The 2302-nt window shown below is 50.9% G+C and overlaps 1 protein-coding gene across 1 annotated transcript in view; it reads left to right on the forward strand.

Moving 5' to 3' along the window:
- The first annotated feature begins 1899 nt into the window (after positions 1-1899).
- The window catches only part of LOC103902821 (filamin-interacting protein FAM101A), a 24549-nt gene continuing 24146 nt past the window's right edge, over positions 1900-2302 (forward strand). The window contains exon 1 of the mRNA XM_009283933.2: positions 1900-1988. Within this exon, the coding sequence (XP_009282208.2) occupies positions 1900-1988 (89 nt within the window). The remainder of the gene's footprint in view (positions 1989-2302) is intronic.

Genomic DNA, 2302 nt, shown 5'->3' on the forward strand with positions numbered 1-2302 from the left:
CCAAAGAATGTGTCATTTCCATCACAGCCGTCAGGACAGGAGCATTTCTTACCACCTGCCCACCCTGTGCTTTATACAAGAGAGCTCCATCTTGGGTGAGCGACCCACTACTAACTTTAAACAGAATAATAACAACAACAACAACGATACCACCATAATATGCGCACACACATGCCCTGCAGAACAACAACAACAACAATACCACCATAATTTGTGCACACACATGCCCTGCAGAACCCAGCAGCAGCTTAGCCAGTCATAAATGAAGTCAATACCCCTACAAATGCTTGGGGATGCTCAACAGTGCCTAGCGTTTCAACTGTTTAATGCTCAGCAAACCCTAAACCACAAACACCCACTTCTGTGCTGAACGCATGTATTATACTGAAATTTACCTTTAAAAATACATGTTACTTATCTCCAGGAAAAAATGGATTGTAGTTTCTCAAAACAAGAATCAGAAAAAACAGTCTCCCCCCAACTGCTCCTCAAGCTAAAATATACCTCTCTAGGAGTAAAGGATAGCGCACTCACCCCTGTCCAGTGTCCCTTTGTCCTGCTCTTTTTTTCTCCTTGGAGGAAAGCAGCTCTGCAGACACTCCTTCCCCTTGCAGATATGGTCTCGCCAGTTCAGGAGAGGGGCAGAGGAACAGGGCTGCAGGGGAACTGCTAGGCTGAATGCCTATAGTTCACAGCATTAACTGGCTGGAGAATCCTATTACATGATAGGTAGCAAGTCAGGGCCTAATTTATGGAAATTTTGACCTTCGGTCCCATTTGACATTTTCAGATCAGCCGTAGCCTGTGTGAGACATTAGAGCCCTTAGAGTAAGGGGCTCTAAATCAGCCTGTGCGGCTGCTGGAGCCAACGAGTGGGTCAGAGGTAAGAATTCACTGAGGTTCGTGTGTGGGCTGATCAGTGCTTGTTTGACATTTATAAATCAGTGACATTCCTCTGCACAGCTCAGTGCATACAGATTGCTTCAGTCACTCCGAGGAGGGCCTCTCATTTCAGTCAAGGGTGGATTTGGGCATCCTTGGCCTTTCCTTTTGACTTGAGCAAGAATAAGCCTAAACAAATCCAGCTTTATTAGCTGGCGAGTTTACCCGCTACCATACAGCGTGACCCGCTCCTCAGGAGGATGGAGCGCAGGCCCTTTTAGGATCAAATCCAACCTCTGAGGACTTTGTGCCATCTTGAGGGTTTCCATCTTGAAGGCTTGGGCATGAAAGCCTTCATCCCTAGGTACAATACCAGACCCCTCACATTTTCATCAGCTGCCATAACAAATATTGCATTTGTCGGTTTTGTAGCACAAACAGCCATGGTCCTGTTCTGCTGGGTGCTGGGCCAACAGCTCGGACCAAGAGGCGGCAGCCAGTTGGATTTCAACAGTTTCCCATAGAAACCTATTTGCCGTGAATAAAGCTCCGCTGGGCTGAGCTGTATGAGTGGGCCTGCCCCAAATTTCTCACAGTCTGGACTCTATGTAGAGAGAAAACATGATGAGAAAAACATAACCAGGGCTGTGGACAAGGTAATGTTAACGTCAGCCAGTTATTGTGCAATAAATGTCTATATCTGCTTCAGCAAGCCCGACCTGTTTAACTGCTGCTTGCTTCTCCGAAACCTGAGGGTTGATATGGACTCTCCATTCCCTTCAGTGCTGGCAGTGACTGTGGCACACGCTGCTCCTCCCAGCAAGCAGCTGCGCTGAGATTTGGGATGCCCTCCCGTCGCATTTATGGTGGCCCCAAACACACGGTGGCTGGGATGGGGAAGCCAGCTCCTCGGTGGTTGTGGACCAGCAGCTGTGTAGCCAGCCAAAGAGAGAGATGTTTATGTTTCAGGCAGGAGGCGGGAGGCATAAGGACTGCCATGAGTGCACGGCCACCGGCATGGGGGCTATGGCGGGCTCATACGCGCCGGTAGGCAACACTGCCATGGTCACCTGCTGCCTCAGTGAAGACGCCCCAGCCACCTCAGAGTAAAGAGGGACGATGGCTCTTGAGAAGAGCTCTTTCCTCATGCCCACACACCTTGACACTGAGGGGAAAAGCTGCTTTGGGGAGTGAGGGGGTGAAAGAGGGACGAAAATCAGAACTGAGGGGAAAAATCGGACAGAGGTGAGGGAAAACTCAGACAGAAGTGAGGGAGATCAGTGGAGAGAAACCGCAGCTCGGTGATGGCGGGTGGCTGAGTGGGGAGGCCCCTCTCCCGAAGGCCGGGGGGTACCGCCGTGTGTGGGGGTTGCCTCAGGTCTCCTCGGGGGACGACGCCCTGGGGGGGAGAGGGCGGGCG

The sequence above is a fragment of the Aptenodytes forsteri genome, unplaced genomic scaffold, assembly GCF_000699145.1.
Source record: "Aptenodytes forsteri isolate BGI_AS27 unplaced genomic scaffold, ASM69914v1 Scaffold118, whole genome shotgun sequence".
Classification (NCBI taxonomy): Eukaryota; Metazoa; Chordata; class Aves; order Sphenisciformes; family Spheniscidae; genus Aptenodytes; species Aptenodytes forsteri.